The sequence below is a fragment of the Schistocerca cancellata genome, chromosome 2, assembly GCF_023864275.1.
Source record: "Schistocerca cancellata isolate TAMUIC-IGC-003103 chromosome 2, iqSchCanc2.1, whole genome shotgun sequence".
Lineage (NCBI taxonomy): Eukaryota > Metazoa > Arthropoda > Insecta > Orthoptera > Acrididae > Schistocerca > Schistocerca cancellata.
In genome coordinates, this window is record NC_064627.1 from 167,933,641 (window position 1) to 167,951,675 (window position 18,035).

General features: G+C 42.7%; 1 protein-coding gene across 1 annotated transcript in view; it reads right to left on the reverse strand.

Moving 5' to 3' along the window:
* Positions 1–16,040, reverse strand: part of LOC126161486 (uncharacterized) — a 194,621-nt gene extending 178,581 nt beyond the window's left edge. The window contains exon 1 of the mRNA XM_049917384.1: positions 15,880–16,040. Coding sequence (XP_049773341.1) covers positions 15,880–15,943 — 64 coding nt within the window. The 5' untranslated portion in view covers positions 15,944–16,040. The remainder of the gene's footprint in view (positions 1–15,879) is intronic.
* Positions 16,041–18,035: the final 1,995 nt, after the last annotated feature.

Genomic DNA, 18,035 nt, shown 5'->3' on the forward strand with positions numbered 1-18,035 from the left:
GAAAGAGAGTGCTGTAACCGATTTTCGAATTCGAAGAGTTCGTCCGCTCATGGAGCACTCTCTCCTTCAGCGTGAAAATGGCAGACCACACACGAGCATAGCGACGTCGGCAACAACCCTAGGTCTTGGGTTCACTGTCATCTAGCATCCTCCATAAAGTCCCATCTTGGCACCATGGGATTTTCATCTATTTCCAAAACATAAAGAGCACCGTCGAGAACTAAACTTTGATAGTGATGAAGCGGTGTAAGAGAGGTGACGCCGTGGCTCCGTCAATGCAAACATTCTACAGTGATGGTACCAACAAACTGATCTCTCGTTGGCAGAAACGTGTTCGCCGCCAGGGTGATAATATTGAGAAATAAACATGTAGAATAAAGATGTACAATGTTAACAACGTATATTTGATTTAAAACGCTTTAAGGGTTTTCACATAAAAATTCGAAGGCATTACTTTTCAGCACACCCTAATAGAACACGATAGAACGAAGTACACGACTGGCCATTAAAATTGCTACACCACGAAGATGACGTGCTACAGACGCGAAATTTAACAGACAGAAAGAAGATGCTGTGATATGCAAATGATTACCTTTTCAGACCATTCAAACAAGGTTGGCGCCGGTGGCGACATCTACAACATGCTGAAATGAGAAAAGTTCCAACCGATTTCTTATACACAAACAGCAGTTGACCGGCGTTGCCTGGTGAAACGTTGTTGTGATGCCTCGTGTAAGGAGGAGAAATGCGTACCATCACGTTTCCGACTTTGATAAAGGTCGGATTGTAGCCTATCGTGATTGCGGTTTATCGTATCGCGACATTGCTGCTCGCGTTGGTCGAGATCCAACGGCTGTTAGCAGAATATGGACTCGGTGGGTTCAGGAGGGTAATACGGAACGCCGTGCTGGATCCCAACGGCCTCGTATCACTAGCAGTCGAAATGACAGGCATCTTATCCGCATATCTGTAACGGATCGTGCAGCCACGTCTCGATCCCTGAGTCAACAGATGGGGACGTTTACAAGACAACAACCAACTGCACGAACAGTTCGACGACGTTTGCAGCAGCATGGACTATCAGCTCGGTGACCATGGCTGCTGTTACCCTTGACGCTGCATCACAGACAGGAGCGCCTGCGATGGTGTACTCAACGACGAACCTGGGTGCACGAATGCCAAAACGTTATTTTTTCGGATGAATCCAGGTTCTGTTTACAGCATCATGATGGTCGCATCGGTGTTTGGCGACATCGCGGTGAACGCACATTGGAAGCGTGTATTCGTCATCGCCATACTGGCGTATTACCCGGCGTGATGGCGTCTCGGTCACCTCTTGTTCGTATTGACGGCACTTTGAACAGTGGACGTTACATTTCAGTTGTGTTGCGACCCGTGGCTCTACCCTTCATTCGATCCCTGCGTAACCCTACATTTCAGCAGGATAATGCACGACCGCATGTTACAGGTACTGTACGGGCCTTTCTGGATACAGAAAACGTTCGACTGTTGCCCTGGCCAGCACATTCTCCAGATCTCTCACCAACTGAAAACGTCTGGTCAATGGTGGCCGAACAACTGGCTCGTCACAATACGCCAGTCACTAATCTTGATGAACTGTGGTATCGTGTTGAAGCTGCATGGGCAGCTGTACCTGTACACGGCATCCAAGCTCTGTTTGACTCAATGCCCAGGCATATGAAGGCCGTTATTACGGCTAGAGGTGGTTGTTCTGGGTACTGATTTCTGAGGATCTATCACCCAAATTGCGTGAAAATGTAATCACATGTCAGTTCTAGTATAATATATTTGTCCAATGAATACCCGTTTATCATCTGCATTTCTTATTGTGTAGCAATTTTAATGGCCAGCAGTGTATCATCGTCATTATCATAGTCATCATGCATATTCCCCTTCATCTTTTTTCCACCTCTCACCTGCCAAATTCACTCCCCTGATTTCCCTCAAAAAATTTACTTTTCTTTGCTCACACTCCACACAATGGACCGGGCGGAAACTGGAAACTGGTGAAATGTGGGTCAAGGCTGAAAAGCGTCTGCGTCTCTACGCGACCGAAAATCAATAGCTGCGATGCCGCACTGGCGAGAGGCAGCCCCACTTTCTTCCGTCTCTGGGGAGCAATGCACCCTCCGCTGCTGTTACGAAACAATGAGGTGCTAACAGGGTGCATTAGTGCCCGGCGTCAGCAGAAACTACACCCATTAATAGCGCCGCGCTGCTTCTCTTACTTGACAAGTTTGCTATTGCTGTAATCATTCATGTGCGGTCTCTCTCTCTCTCTCTCTCTCTCTCTCCCTCGCCTTCGGAGAGGTTCATCAGTCTCTTTGTCGTCTTAGCCACATTTCTTTGTGTGGAACTCGAGTAAGTTACACCTTTCTGAAGAAATTACTAGTTCCCTTTAACCTTTGTTCTATTTGGCGATACGCAAACGCACAGATTCCCAATCTTTCATAGAGTGCAGTCAGGCTTTAGCTAGCACTCCCCTCCCCCCCCCCCCCTACCCCACTGCCGTCTGTATCCCACCTCTCCCCCATATTATCACCAACTTTATCACCTAACTAAACTGTAGAATGAGAGACATTTCTTGGAATAATTCCATTTTTAAAATGATGAAAGGTGAATTGTGTGTATGTGTGGGGAGGGTTTTCCTCATCATTTCATCATCATTTCATCATCATTTGAGGAAGAGCGAGACTGGACACTGAAAAGATTCAGTATGTGTACAGACGCTCATAATCACGTAGTTGAGCGCCCCACAAACCAAGTATCATCGTCATCATGTATATCCCTCTTCACTTCTTTTCCACCTCTCGCCTGCCAAGGCATTTCGTGGTGCTTTACAAATGATACCTACAACTCTTTCTCAGATAAGAAAGGTAACTATCCACAGTAAGTGTAGATACTCGTTACAAAACATACGTCCCTTGCATTACTCCTCTCCATTCTGGCACTTGCTTGACCTGCACACTGCAACCCCATTTAAAATCAACGAAGTTAGTGTACATTATACTTACTGTTTGTAAGTCACTTGATTGCTGCGCTCCTTACTTCTGAATTGGCAGAAATTGGAAGGCTTCAGGATGTTAATGCTTTGTGTCTAGCCATTCTAATAATAATAATACTGTGTACAGCAGTATAGTAGCTATTATGTAGTTTCTGATGTGTAATTAGCCCAAGATTAGGAACCACTGGTCTAACTGAATGTTACAGATTCGAATACCGCTTGGGCATGGATGAGCATTTTAAACACTACGCTTTCCAAAACATAGTGCTCAATATTTCCTTTCGGCGTTGTTTATGCTAGTACTGGCCGGTGGCCACAATCTTACTGTGCACACAATTAATGCTAGATAAACGTTACGGAAATATAGTTTCCGACAGTTGATACAACTCACAGATGTGAGTATTTTGCTGTGTGGTCATCTTTCCGTACTGAAATACTGGAATGAGTGTTTTATAGTTCGAAGGGATGCTGCATTTTTATCATAAATGTAGAGCTTTTGTAAGGTGGAATATAATATTACAACAATTTTTAATAAGTGTAATGTTTCTGTAGAAGTAGTGGTGGCTGCTGCGTAAGAGCATAAGAGCACGTGAACACCCTACCTTTCGACACCTGCGGATTTTTTTGTTTATTTTTCTTTGAATGCTGTTAAACGCAACATAGATGCTGCGATTTGAAAGTAACGGCACTTAAATCTACTGCGCTACTGCTCCTCTAGGCTCCATGAAACTTGGCATCAGGATCGCGAGCACAACTTCAGTTGTGCACGTTTTAAGGAGCTTTTGCGCATGCGCAACTTGCGTGGCGTAATTGCCTTACGGGCCAAATACATACAGATCTGATAAACAATGTGCACGGTTCAGGATGTGCACAGCTAGTCCTTACCACTCAACTAGGAGTTTATGTCAGTGTCACCAGGTGGTAGCACACTGCAGCAGACTTTTATCCCTGTTCGCTCGGCATAAATCCTGCTATATAGATGAGACACACGCCTCAAATATGCTAATTCACTCACTGTATACTGTAGTAAAATTAGTTCGGACGTCAGTATATTTTAAAGTTGTACTGACAGTAAATCTATTTTGTGCATTTCTGAAAGAGTTATTGAATATTACGTTATGGAATTTATCGTACAGTATTCCATTTGAGGCGCTGAGAACCATAAGGACCTAAAACACATCACCGTCGATTGTAAGATTGTAGCATTTATTCATGCTTCTGAAACCTGTTGATCTTATTGTGAGTCAGGTTTATCTGTGCTGTAGGCCCACATTGCATATAAAAAAATTCACGAAAAGCTGTATCACTGTGTGCTTTAGGGCCTCATGGATCTCAGCGCCTCATTTGTATTCTACTCAAGTGACCATGTTGGTAGATATTACTACTTGAGTTTAATCATTTCCATAAACAGCACATTGTGTTTGGAGTTGATTGTTGACTGTGCGGGAATCGGCTTTCGTGTGCAGTGTAAACATGAACTACGTTGTCTCTATTTCAAGAGTTAACAGAAAGTAATGCTGTGAGGACGGGTCAATCGTGGCTGGGTAACTCAGACGGTAGAGCACTTGCCCACGAAAGGCAAAACTACCGAGTTCGAGTCTCGGTCTGGCACGCAACTTTAATCTGCCAGGAAGTTTCATATCAGCGCACACTCCGCTGCAGAATGAAAATCTCATTCACGGAACAGAAAATAAAATTGTCAGGATAAGTTAGCCTCCGAGAACAGATCCTTTGACTGAGTGACGGAATGAAACAAGCGTGACTGCAATTTCACGTTTAAAAAGACAGTTTACAGTTAGCACAAAGTTGACTTGCAGGTGCAGCGTAAGAATATTTAATTTTCAGCCCAGAAGTAAATTCGTGAACTAATATATCTGTTAGGGATCCTGTACCTTTGTCCGAAAAAATGGAAAATCACGAAAACTCCCATTTACACAAAAATGCGAAATGGAGAGTTGCGAACGCTTACACATTATTTCTTTATTACCCTAAACCGTACTTACTGTGTACAAAACAACAAAATTCCAGAAAGCAATTCTTTCGTCAGATAAGTTATGCTTATTCTTCTTCTTCTTATTATTAGAGTTGTTATTATTATTGGCAGTGGTTGTAGTTGTATAAACTTGTTGATAAGCGCAACTGTTATACAGTAGATGCTATTAATTTCACACACTCAAATTTTTCTGAATCTAAAAATTTGTGAACACCCAGAATTTACACTGCGGTATCTAAAAAATGAATACGGATGCAGCACTGTTTCTCCTCCATCGGCATAGTAAACTTCATAGAACAGACCTGGACCTATCATTTGACCCTACAACTGTGTGTGAATGAAAGATATTTTACCCCGATTTTCTGGAAGTTTCCTTTCTCGCCCTAATCTGTCTCAAAGGAGGCAAACCTGCAAACTATTGATGAATTAAAGACATTCAGACAAAAGAGAAGTGCATATCCAGAAAAATAGTAGTGTACACGTAGCAGTACACGGGCAACATATAATTCGAATACATTCATTAATCACGACGACGTAACAGCAGTCATTCGCTAGGTGTACAAAATTGCAAATGTCATAGTTAAATTTGCAGACGTGGTATCGCATCTCGAGGGTAACAAGACTTGCGCTGGTTTTCCTATTATTGCGACGCTTCAGCATTCAGCAAATAATTCTGTCAAAACGGCCCCTAAGCAGTGGACGCGTATGTATTCCTCACAGGCTATACAGAATGTGAAAGCGCGTCTTGTCCCTTCGAAATCTAGCTAGATAGTGAGGCCCTGTTTGCAGAACCTGTCTGGACAAAAACTGTCGGTTGACTAAATTGGAAGTCCTTATAGTGGCCTACCTAAATGGGTCGTTCTGCAGTAAGTTCTGAATGAAGCTGTTGCTTAAACTTTTGCGTAGGCATTTCATCAACGTGCACAAAACCGGACACGATACTCGGTCAGGGGTTTTGGGCATTTTTTCGGAACATCATCTATTCCACAACTGTAGTCTGTGAGACTCATTACGTATGAAAAAGGTATATCTTCTCGCTTCCTTACGCCTTCAGATCCATAATTCTTGACTCTGCATTATGTCATAGTCCTTGGGTGTTGCAAGACTTCTACAATGCTACAATGTTTCTAGCAGAAGGAACCCAACTTCCTGCTTGTTACAGACTACGTCAGACGATTCGTTATTGCGCAAAAGATGTAATAATAGTCCTACTATAGAAATATTGCTAGAGACAGCATCACAACCGTTCGAGAAGCAATCAGTCACTGTATGTCGTCCCTGAAGTCCCAATACGCCGCTCATCTAAAGTAGAACTGCATCCAGTTCCAATTTTTCTTGCTTTTGTATTTTCTCTTACTTATTTCCAGGTAATGTTGGAACGGATTTTGTACGGAGGAAATACTTAGCGACCGTCGTCCCCAAACGTTACACCATATTCTCTTACAGAGGAATATGGAACAACAGTTAGTACACTAGGCGCTCATTCAAAAGGGCGGCGATTGAGGCCACACATTTAACCATCCAGCTTAATGTTTTCTGTGATTTCCGTAATTGGTAAGGCAAATGCTGAGATGGTTAATTTGAAAAGAGCATGGCCGATTAGTTTCCCATCCTGCCCTCAATCCGAGTTTGTCCCTCGTCATTAATGAAGTTCGTCTTTCTTGTCGTACACTGGCTCCGCTACGGAAATTTTAGCCGCCGGAAAAGCAGAACGCACGATTCCTCAGTTAATTCTGCTCAGTACTGACCGAGACACATCCGTATTGACGATTGACATAGTGCGTTGGGCAACCTTGGAGCGAATACTGGTCGGTTTTCTGCGCCCATTATGCCCCAAGTATATTACTAGGTGCATTCAAGTTCTAAGGCCTCCGATTTTTTTTCTCCAGACTGGAAAGAGATAGAAACATGCGCATTGTTTTAAAATGAAGCCGCGTTCATTGTCAATACGTCCCAGAGATGGCAGCACCGTACGGTAGATGGAATTTTACCGCCAGCGGCGAGAATGAGAACTGTTTTAAATACTTAAAATGGCGACGTTTTCCTTACTTGAACAGCGTGCAATCATTCGTTTTCTGAATTTGCGTGGTGTGAAACCAATTGAAATTCATCGACAGTTGAAGGAGACATGTGGTGATGGAGTTATGGATGTGTCGAAAGTGCGTTCGTGGGTGCGACAGTTTAATGAAAGCAGAACATCGTGTGACAACAAACCGAAACAACCTCGGGCTCGCACAAGCCGGTCTGACGACATGATCGAGAAAGTGGAGAGAATTGTTTTGAGGGATCGCCGAACGACTGTTGAACAGATCGCCTCCAGAGTTGGCATTTCTGTGGGTTCTGTGCACACAATCCTGCATGACGACCTGAAAATGCGAAAAGTGTTATCCAGGTGGGTGCCACGAATGCTGATGGACGACCACATGGCTGCCCATGTGGCATATTGCAAGCAATGTTGACGCGCAACGACAGCATGAATGGAACTTTCTTTTCGTCGGTTGTGACAATGGATGAGACGTGGATGCCATTTTTCAATCCAGAAACAAAGCGCCAGTCAGCTCAATGGAAGCACACAGATTCACCTCCACCAAAAAAATTTCGGGTAACCGCCAGTGCTGAAAAAATGATGGTGTCCATGTTCTGGGACAGCGAGGGCGTAATCCTTACCCATTGCGTTCCAAAGGGCACTACGGTAACAGGTGCATCCTACGAAAATGTTTTGAAGAACAAATTCCTTCCTGCACTGCAACAAAAACGTCCAGGAAGGGCTGCGCGTGTGCTGTTTCACCAAGACAACGCATCCGCACATCGATCTAACGTTACGCAACAGTTTCTTCGTGATAACAACTTTGAAGTGATTCCTCATGCGCTCTACTCACCTGACCTGGCTCCTAGTAACTTTTGGCTTTTTCCAACAATGAAAGACACTCTCGGTGGCCGCACCCTTCGCCGCTGCCATGGAATCATGGCGTCAGCGTTGTGAATAATGTGTACGTCTGCAGGGCGATTACGTCGAGAAGTAACGCCAGTTTCATGGATTTTGGGTGAGTAGTTAAATAGAAAAAAACGGAGGTCTTAGAACTTGAATGCACCTTGTACAAACAATTACAGTACTAAGGCACAAAGAACAGCGTTTGTACAGTCAACGAATAAAGAGGCATATCTGTAGTGCTATTAAAAGTGGAAAAAGAAATAAAGCTGATAGAGACAATTCCTGCAAAAGTGGGACAAAACGAAACAATCAATTTTAATGCTTTCTAAGACTGGGTCCCCCTTCTTTCAACAGATCATAAATCCATTCTTACTACTTTTTACAGCAGCGAATACAGTATGACCTACAATTTCGACGCTTATGCCAGTTCGAACAAATGACATATTATCAGCTGTGAAGTACAGTTAAAGAGCTGCTGTCTCGTGAGCAGTGTTTCCTTATCAGTGACTACCGACTGTTTTCTCTTGGCGTATCGGAACCGGTTTAGTTGCTTCGCAGTGCGCGCAGCCGCGGATAAGGTACTGCTTTGTTTCACAACAAGCAAAACACATTCTGCACGCGGAAACGACAGTTGGGCGAGCGAAGGTCAGCAGCGCTTCCACTGATGCGACGAGTGTAAACTGCATGCGCGGCATCTAGGATCAGAACAGTGGGCTCTATCAGATGCACTGAACACTCAGGAGAGGACAGAGATTTGGATTATGGTCTACATCCTACATACATACTCCGCAAGGCGCCATAAGCTGCGTGGCGGAGGGTACCTTCCCTTTCCACACGCAAATGGAGCGAGGGAAAAACGACTGTCCGTATACTTCCGTACGAACCCCGAGTTCTCTTATCCAGTTTTCGTGGTCCTTCCGCGACAAGTAATGTTGTTGGGAGTACGACCGTTCTTCAGTCAGCCACAAATTCCGTTTATCTCAACTTTCTCAACAGCGTTTCGTTAAAGGAATGTCTCTTTCTCTGCAGGGATTCCCTTTGACTTCATGGAGCATTTCCTTAATATTCACATCTGCAGTCTAGCGCAAAAGCATTTTCTTAATACTCACGTGTTCATCGGACCTGCTGGTAACAAATCTAGGAGCCAGCCTCTGAATTGCTTCGACGTCTTCCTGAAATGCGACCTGGTGGGATTCCAAACACTCGAATAGTGCTAAAGAACTGGTCGCAAAAGTATTCTATACGCGGTCTTCTTTATAGTTGAGCTACACTTTCCTAGAATTCTCTCAATAAACCGACGTCGGGCATTCTCCTTCCCTACAATCGACTTTATGTGCTCGTTCCATTTCATGTCGCTTTGCAATGTTACGCCAATATATTTAATCGAAGTGACTCTGGCATACAGTATACCACTAATAACCGTATTCAAATAGTAGAGTATTATTTTTCCTACTTGTGGGCATTACATTTTACCACATTTAGAGCAAGTTGTCATTAGCGAGATCAAATAATAATTGTGAGTAAGTGATTCTGCACCCTCCTACAGCCGCCGAACGACGACAGTTCCCCGTAAACTACAGCATCGTCAGCAAACGGCCGCAATCTGCTGCCCAACCTATTCATCAAATCGTGTATGTATACAGTGAACAAAAGAGCAGACTTATTAAAACTCCCCGAGACACTCCTGACGATAACCTTTTCTGCAATGAACACTCGCCGTCCAGGACAACTTTCTACTGTCTTCAAGTGCTCACACATCTGAGAAGCTGTTTCGCACGTTCGGATCCTCGTTAACAGTTACAATGGGATGCACTAATTATGCTCTGTACGAAAGTAAATTGTGGAAAATGCCGAGTCCTCTGGCAACAAACATAAAGACTCTAATGAGTCTAATATCGAAATGAATCATGTGGTAGCATGCGCTCTGTAATAATCCGATACAAAAGTCTGACAAATATTGTGATCTGAAAAGGTTATTTATGTATAACTAATTTTATATTTAACTATGTCAACTAGAACCTTTAAAATCACCGTTGATGATCAGAGATGACTGAGTTGACAAGTTGACACACATGTGGTTTTGAGGGTACATGTTAACGATTTGTTGCTTCTCTCTCTTGTTGAGCAGGTTCCATTAAAATTTATTGTTTTGTGAAAGAAATTAGGTATAAACAAGTTGATGACGTTCATTTTTAATTACAAATAAATAATTCACTTTATAATTAGAACGTTTACATGAGCTCCCATAGACCTATTCGTTTTATCCAATCACCGATTTCCCAATACCGCTTTTCGTTCGTCACGTATACACTCCACTAACGATTAGGGAATTGTGGGTTTTCTCTATGTAAAAGCTATACCGCATTTGAATTGTGACTGGGTTGTCAGATTGCTAGGTTCTTATTTAAACGTCAGTTAATTTAGAGAAAATAATTTTGTACAGAACGGAGGAAAAGAAACTGTGTTGGACTCGATGGGATGTTAATAATTTCTTATGTTTGCTCTAAAACACGCACATTTTAACTTTATTACACGGAAAGAGTCATAGATATTGTGTTAAATTTCCTAAATTAGCAAAATCGAATTGTTGACGATCTTCCATGTCGCACAGATATCTAATTTGTAAACTTCTTTCCCCATTATCTCTTTTTGTACCAAAGGCTCACACATACAGTGGATGATGATAAAACGTTTGGTGATACTGTGCACGGGAATACGTCTATCGGTGTCTCACGTTTGGAAGTTTTCCAAGCCATCCAGAGTCGCCAAATTGTTGGAGTACAACAATGTTTTCCACCAATGACCACTTTGCACATTTTTCCACATAGCTCGTGATCTAGATGGCTATAATGTAAGTTTCTCAGGTATTAATTGGCCTGGGTAAGATTTTCGCATCTTTTCTTAAACAATCTCATCGCCTCCCTACTATCTCAATATCAACAATGAGTAAATCGTGTTCTCTGTCTACTAAAACATGACGAAGCTACTAATAACCTCGTCTGAGAAAACTTACAAAGTCGAAACAGCTGATTCCTAAACACAGTTCCTGTGAAACAAACTCTGCTTGGAAAACAGGTATATGATCGGGCTAAACATGAAGGCGAAACACGGTTTCTGATAGTCGGTTTTTGTATTCCGCAAGTTACGTTACATGGAAAAGTCAGTGACTGTGAAAATTAGTTTTGCTTGTAGGTGATTACATTGCTTAGGCTTACAACAAAAATCCGGTCACAAAAAATGTCATTGTCTGCGAATGGCACCATGAAAAGTGCCTATGAAATAACTCTGCCCTTAGCGGTCGAAAGTAGTGAAAGGAACAGTGTAAATTGACGAATTTATCTGTCAGTAGCCAAAAACTGTTTTGACGAAAACCTAAAGAATAATGGCAGGCGAACTGATGCAATAAATAAACTGGACGCTGTCCCTATTTGGAACGTGAGGTTATACAAAATGGCGGAAGCAACGAAGGTTTTAACTAGAAGGCTATCAAAGGTGAAGAGAAGATGCCTTCATCAAACGAAATTATCTGGAGTCTAACACTGGCCTACAATGGAGAACATAACGTCTGAAACTGCATATTAAGGTCTCAGCAGCACTGTATGTAAGCGAGACCTAGACAATGGGCAAACAGAAATGGCAGAGACTTTAGGTTGCTGAAATGCGGTGACGCAAATAACGTTAAAAATTAAATAAATAACTGTCATAGGAATTTATAGTTTACAATTTAAAGGTAATGTTGCGAACGTGTTCATTTTTCATTTTTTGTCCTCGAACTCTCGAATATCGAGACACGATTTAGAGCCCTGAAAATGTTGGGCCGTTTACCCAGATAAATTATAGTGATTACCGTCTGACTACGAGTCCAAAGGTCTGGCTCTGAATTCTCACCTGATCCTAGGATTTTGTTAGCGCATCTTTCTCTGACAACAGTTTGTATATTATAAGTCGGAGAAGACAAGGGGACGCCACTCCAAGTAGGACCATACCTACTCAGGCATTGAGGTGATCAAACTAACCCTCCAACTGACAGCTTTACTCTGCAGATCAGTAATATGTTCGTGACAGACAATACTTTACCCACCTTCGTAGTCCGCTGACTAACGGCGCTAGATGCTGAGGAAGAAATCGTGGTGATCACTTACCTAGTTTTGCTGGTGGTAAAGATTGAAATGAGACCCACTCGATCCAAATGGGAAGCTATTTGATTAAATAAGTTGCTAAACTGACACACGACTCACCGAAGTGGATTCAAACCGAGACTGATAGCCATACATTTATACAGGGAGTTAGGAGATACCGTGATCATTGCTACCTTAATTGTATCCACTTGTGTTAGTTGTTTTTCTTCTGTGCATTTAAGCCTTCCCGCAAACACGTCAGATAATTTATTACCTGATGTTTTCTACACGGTCGTAACTGCATCACTAAGTGGGCTAGATCTGTCACTATAGACTAACTGTTTCGCATCCTCGCATCCACACTTGAACACCTTACATGTTGCCTGGGATTAATGGGTTGCTCTTGCCACATGCACTTGGAGGTACTAAACAACCTGAAAACATACTACTCCCAATAGCTATAATTATTAGTCTGCAAATGAAGTAAGTGATGATGTAATGTTGTTCAGCACACTGTCCTCGATCCCCAATAAAAATATCTGCACTAACACCTTGTATAGTTCGATTTCTTACTGTATCATTGATGGACAGACCCCAAGAAGAATGATTGCTTATGGGACCATGTGTGACCTCTTACTAGTGTTTCTTCGCAATCCCTGAATGGATATGTATGGAGGTAAAGAATGTTAACAGATTTTAAGGGTGATAATCAGTTCCGGGACTATTCTTAGCAGATTTTTGTGAGATTTTAGGCGTCTTTCTTCAAGTGCCTGATTATTTAAATTCCCCCTCAATGAAATACGCCTGTTACTAACCGCGTTTGCTGGCCGGAGTGGCCGGGCGGTTCTAGGCGCTACAGTCTGGAACCGCGCTACCGCTACGGTCGCAGGTTCGAATCCTGCCTCGGGCATGGATGTGTGTGTTGTCCTTAGGTTAGTTAGGTTTAAGTAGTTCTAAGTTCTAGGGGACTTTTGACCACAGCAGTTAAGTCGCATAATGCTCAGAGCCATTTGAACCACATTTCGTTGTGCACATCCCATGTCCACTCTCAATTTCGACACAGATGCCAATCATGTACACAGTATCTCAATAAAGGAAGTGGAAGAATGTGGACTGCATCGTAGAGGGCTACCCAAACCGCGCATTTGGAGACTTTTACACGGAGTTATTTTAAGTGATGTGAAAGGTTTGTCAAGCTAAAATCCTAATTTTTAATTATTTCGATTTATGACAGTATTGCTAATCTGTTAGTGGATACAGGTCGTACAGGTGATTACAAACAGTATCTTGCGTAGGCAAACTTCAGACAGTGGGAGATGGCGCTGTGGTGAGACACGGGACGCGCATTTGGGAGGACGGGGGTTCGAGTCCCTGACCGTCTATCCAGATTTAGATTTTCCGTGGTTTGCCTAAACAGCTGAAGGTAAATGCCGGGATGGTTTCTTTGAAAAGGAAACGGCCGGTTTCTCTACGCAATCCTAGCTTGTGCGTCGTCTCTAATGACATCATAATCCACTTGACGTTAACCCATATCTTCCTTTTTCTCCCTATAAACTTCGTCTTCTTAGTATGTTAACGAAAAGTCGAAATATGCCATTAACTGTACCTACAACTGAGCGTACGCGACCGTTTAAACCTTTCAGCACTGTTACTTCCAAACTTCCATGTCACATGTAGTCCTTCATTTTTGACTGTGTAGTCAAAGTGCACAACTTTACATTTCTCTCCGTCTACATTTTACTGTCAATCTCTTCGCACCAGGAAAGTAGTTCGTCAAGATTAGATCGCAAAGACTTTGGAATATTTTCATTTTAAGAAGTCATGCAATGGTTTCGGTCTGGATAAACCGTGAATATTTTCGTTTAATGACTCGTACTCTTTGAATGGTCTTTCAAAGGAAAAATGTTTACGGTTGTGCACTCCCGCAGACGGCTAGGTCTTCAGAGACCAGAATACAGTCTTGGACTGGAGAAGAAAATCGACCGTGCCGCCCCCCCCCCCCCACCAAAAAAAAAACATCCGGTACTTACCGTAAGTGATTTAGGGTAATCACGGAAATCTTAAATCTGGAAGGCGATCGAGGCCTTGACCCGTTTCCTCCTGGGGGCTTTTAGAACAGCGTGTGATCGCACTGTGTTGTACAACAGGAAGACAAATCACCGTCAGACCAATATGATGAATCAATTTTCAGTGGGGATGTCTACAAACATGCTTGCAGAGTGATTGCAACGAATCAGTTACATGAAGTCTTATTTCGTGTGTCGAAGACGACAACCGTTGCCTTGAGATGTTGCTGTGTTTTACGAACTTAAGAATTCTGTTGGGCGTGCCGTGATAACCGCCTGTTTCGTCTGTAATCGTAAACTACATCTGCCTTTGACACTCTTAAACAACTCATCATATCGATCGGAATTGGTCTGAAGCGCTAACGCTTCATTCTCCAGCAGTACTGCGCAGGGAAGACCGATTGTACGAGTCATTGTGAATGAGAGTATCTGTTTCAAAGAAACACTGCCAGGATCCAAACAAATGGTTGAAATTTTTAATCTCCCAGCAATGTCGTTGGCACTGTTCTCAAATTAACGATTTCCCTGCCTAAGTAGCTGCTTCACTGGAGAGGAATCCTGGAATGACTCTGAGCACTATGGGACTCAACTGCTGAGGTCATTAGTCCCCTAGAACTTAGAACTAGTTAAACCTAACTAACCTAAGGACATCACACACATCCATGCCCGAGGCAGGATTCGAACCTGCGACCGTAGCGGTCTCGCGGTTCCAGACTGCAGCGCCAGAACCGCGCGACCACTTCGGCCGGCCTGGAATGCAACACTGAAAAATGCCGTTTAAGTTTCTACTGAAGTCAGAATACAAGAGGAAATATTGTTCTCTATAAGAATATCAAATGGCAGCTTCTCGCTCCAGCACTGTCACCAATATCCTGTCATGCAATAACATCAAACATAAAACTTAACCTTTCTAAAGCTGTTATAGTACAAACTTACTGAGATAGATTACGGTAAAGTAATGTAACAATAAGGACTCATGCAGTCAATAACAGAAACGACTGTTGTGCGACACCATGAAACCATCTTCATGACAGGAAGGTAGCGTAAATGCCATAGCAAGAAAAACACAATTTAATGTGCGACGTGCATTTCTAATAAGTGCATGGGAATGTTTCACATAATATTCGTCCAGTAAACGCATTCTCGATTTTGTATGGATACGACAAAGTACGTTGTTGGAATTTTAACTGAGCTAAATGTGCCAATCTGAAGGACGTCCGTTGTTAAACTTCTCACATTACGTTCTCTAGAAAGCAACGACTTATTGCACAAATTGTCTTTTTTTGTGATCCTTTTCTCAGTTGAAGATCTTCTGCAGTCCTACAAAGGCGGGTTGATTACAGACGTAAATGTAAGGACATTCCACAGTGAAGGATCTAGCACAATGCTTTAAATTGTCGGGAAGCTGAATTAGACCTACGTATTTTGTTTTTCGGGGCGCACAATTTAACGCAGATTTGAAATGTGAAGCACCCACTTCCGGTAATCCTTTTAATACGTACTTTTGTACAGACAGCACAGATTTGTGTCGTATAAAGTGACTGCTGAAATATTATATGTCAGAAACAAGAGACTTCTGAGTGCAAACAAGCGTAATACTTCACAGAAGATTGATTGTCGACAGGTGTTCCATCGCTAACTGCCATTTCCTATGACACACACACACACACACACACATTCATTCATTCTTGCTGAAGCACACATCGTACTACAGCGAACCATTCATGATAGAGACGTCGGCTCACCTGCGACAAGCGTGCAGAGGACCAAGAATCCCGCCAAAGCGACTGTCGACCCTGCCGTCACCATCTTGCGCCTTGATGTATCTATCGACCAGAACCCGCGTGCCGTGTCCTGCAGGATCCACCGAGCCGCCCGTTGCCTGACTGCAGACCCAACTGGGTTGCGCGCGCACCTCCGCTACCCCCGTCTCCCTCGACAGCGACCCCTACTCCCCCTCCGCTGTGACAGCATAGGGAGTCACGTGACGCGGCGCCTCAGTGACGTCACCGAGTCGCGGATGCTGGACTCGCAGAGCGGAGCGATCGGTGCGGCGCCGGCGTCTAGCCGCGGGCTGTGCACCAAGGTCGCTGGACCCCCCGCTACAAATAATATCTCTGTGAGTGCGCCAGCCACTCGGCGGCGGGGGACGACGTACGAACGAGCGCAGCCCATTGGCAAGTGCCCTAAACGTTCTGCGCGCAAGCTTTGACCTACTACCGCACTTCACTGAGTGCGTAACGATTTACTACGAGCCTGTTTTTGAGTCATCCCTTTCTGAAGTGCAACAAAGGAGCGGACAAGCACGACGGAGTTGATCCGTCTACCACTCGTTTTATTATAAATAGCGATATTTTATTTTATTTCAACTTTGTCGTATATTTTTTGGTTACTTTACGTCTATTTCCGTTTTATATTTATTTTTATTACACACTATCCTAATCTAAATATAAAATGGAATATGAGAAACAGGAGAATATTTATTTCTTGAAGTTAATTCCGTCTTCTTCCTTTCTAGGTCTGATTTTAGAGCCTATGCACTGTATTCAATTTTAGAATGATATCTGTAATCAGTTCTTCTTTTTTAACAGTTTGTTAAATTCTGACCAGTTTAATCTGTCAGAAGGCGGATTCATTTTATATGAACAAACATTTTTTACATTAAAATAACTGCTTTCTTATAATCAGCTGGGAATAAAGACATGTAATTTTAAATGAACGTCATGTATGTATCAACCATCTCTAGGATTGCGTTGCATCCTACATATAACTGGTTGATGCATGCATGGCAGTTTTGACTCGTGTTTTTTGACGTGTTGTGACTTGTTGCAGTGCAGTATAATCGGAGGTACATATTTTTTATAACTTCTGTCATTTGTTTTTAGTATCTTATTACTTAGCAATGTACTGCCTTTTACTTCCATTGTACAATATGAAGATGCCTATTGCATAACAGCAACCGGTAATTCTGTTCAAAAATTTGTGCGATCAAGACAAATAAAAATTGTGTTCATCATGGTCATTCTCCAGATGGTAATTTTATGCCAAATTCTGTTCAGTGAGCCGAACATTCTGGGCTTCCTGCATAGGACCTCCAGTTCTTGAGGCTGACGAACAGACAAAAACGTAAATGTAATATCGGCTTTTGGTTTAGAATGTGTTTTACAAACGAAACATACCCGTTATTTTTTTCTGTCTTAAGCAAACAGAAATGTAGGACAGGATTACATAAGACACACTTTACTTCCATTTGCAAACCATGTTCAGCGTTGAGTGGTGTTTATTACTCCTTCTTACATGATTCAAGTTGACAGTCTAGCAGAAGCTGTAGCCGTGAGAAGACACGGTTGTGCTTTATCCCTTCGCAAGTTTATGCTTTTTGGAACCCGAATTTTATCTTGCCAAATTTTCATTTTTTGCACTTCACTTTTGTAAAACTTTACACAAGGTTTCCATGATATCGAATGATAACAGCCAGTGTCAATTTTTTCAGATCTGTCTTTTTTCGCCAACATTCTGTAAATAATTTCGCAGTTTTCTTTTCAACTTACACTGTAGATATAATAATTCATACTGAAATACACTCTAAGAAAAAAACAGTAAAAAAATGACTCACCGCGAAGGAATTATCAGAATGGGACGGAAACCGATTGATATGATTTACATGTACGGAAGCCGGCCGCTGTGGCCGAGCGGTTCAGTCTGGAACCGCGCGACCTCTACGGTTGTAGGTTCGAATCTTGCCTCGGGCATGGATGTGTGTGATGTCCCTAGGTTAGTTAGGTTTAAGTAGTTCTAAGATCTAGGGGAGTGATGACCTCAGATGTTAAGTCCCATAGTGCTCAGAACCATTTGAACACGTTCGGAAATAGAAATAATTACAATTTCAGAAATACTGAAT